The 245-nt window shown below is 49.4% G+C and overlaps 1 protein-coding gene across 1 annotated transcript in view; it reads left to right on the top strand.

Annotated features, from left to right (window-relative positions):
- The window catches only part of LOC108689082 (tensin-2), a 184,928-nt gene that overhangs the window by 145,106 nt on the left and 39,577 nt on the right, over positions 1 to 245 (top strand). Inside the window, exon 6 of the mRNA XM_018195689.1 lies at positions 43 to 245. Within this exon, the coding sequence (XP_018051178.1) occupies positions 43 to 245 (203 nt within the window). The remainder of the gene's footprint in view (positions 1 to 42) is intronic.

The raw sequence follows: 245 nt of genomic DNA, 5'->3' as shown, positions 1-245 counted from the left end.
ATAAATAATAATAATAATAATAATAAAATCATCAAATTACAGGTGCAGACATCAGCAATGGTGTCAACACCTGCGAGAACTCCGGGCGTCGGCGCGGATTCAACGATGACGGGATCAGGAAAGGGCGGAGGTCGCGTAACGGAGGTGATGGAGCTCTGTTACGTCACCGAGAGAATCATCGCCCTTTGGTATAGAGAGGATGCTCAGGGTGTCCTCGAACATGCCACCACCCTTCTACGCGGGAA

The sequence above is a fragment of the Atta colombica genome, unplaced genomic scaffold, assembly GCF_001594045.1.
Source record: "Atta colombica isolate Treedump-2 unplaced genomic scaffold, Acol1.0 scaffold254, whole genome shotgun sequence".
Classification (NCBI taxonomy): Eukaryota; Metazoa; Arthropoda; class Insecta; order Hymenoptera; family Formicidae; genus Atta; species Atta colombica.
The sequence above is the reverse complement of the archived record's forward strand: the minus strand, read 5'-3'. Positions and strand labels throughout refer to the sequence as shown.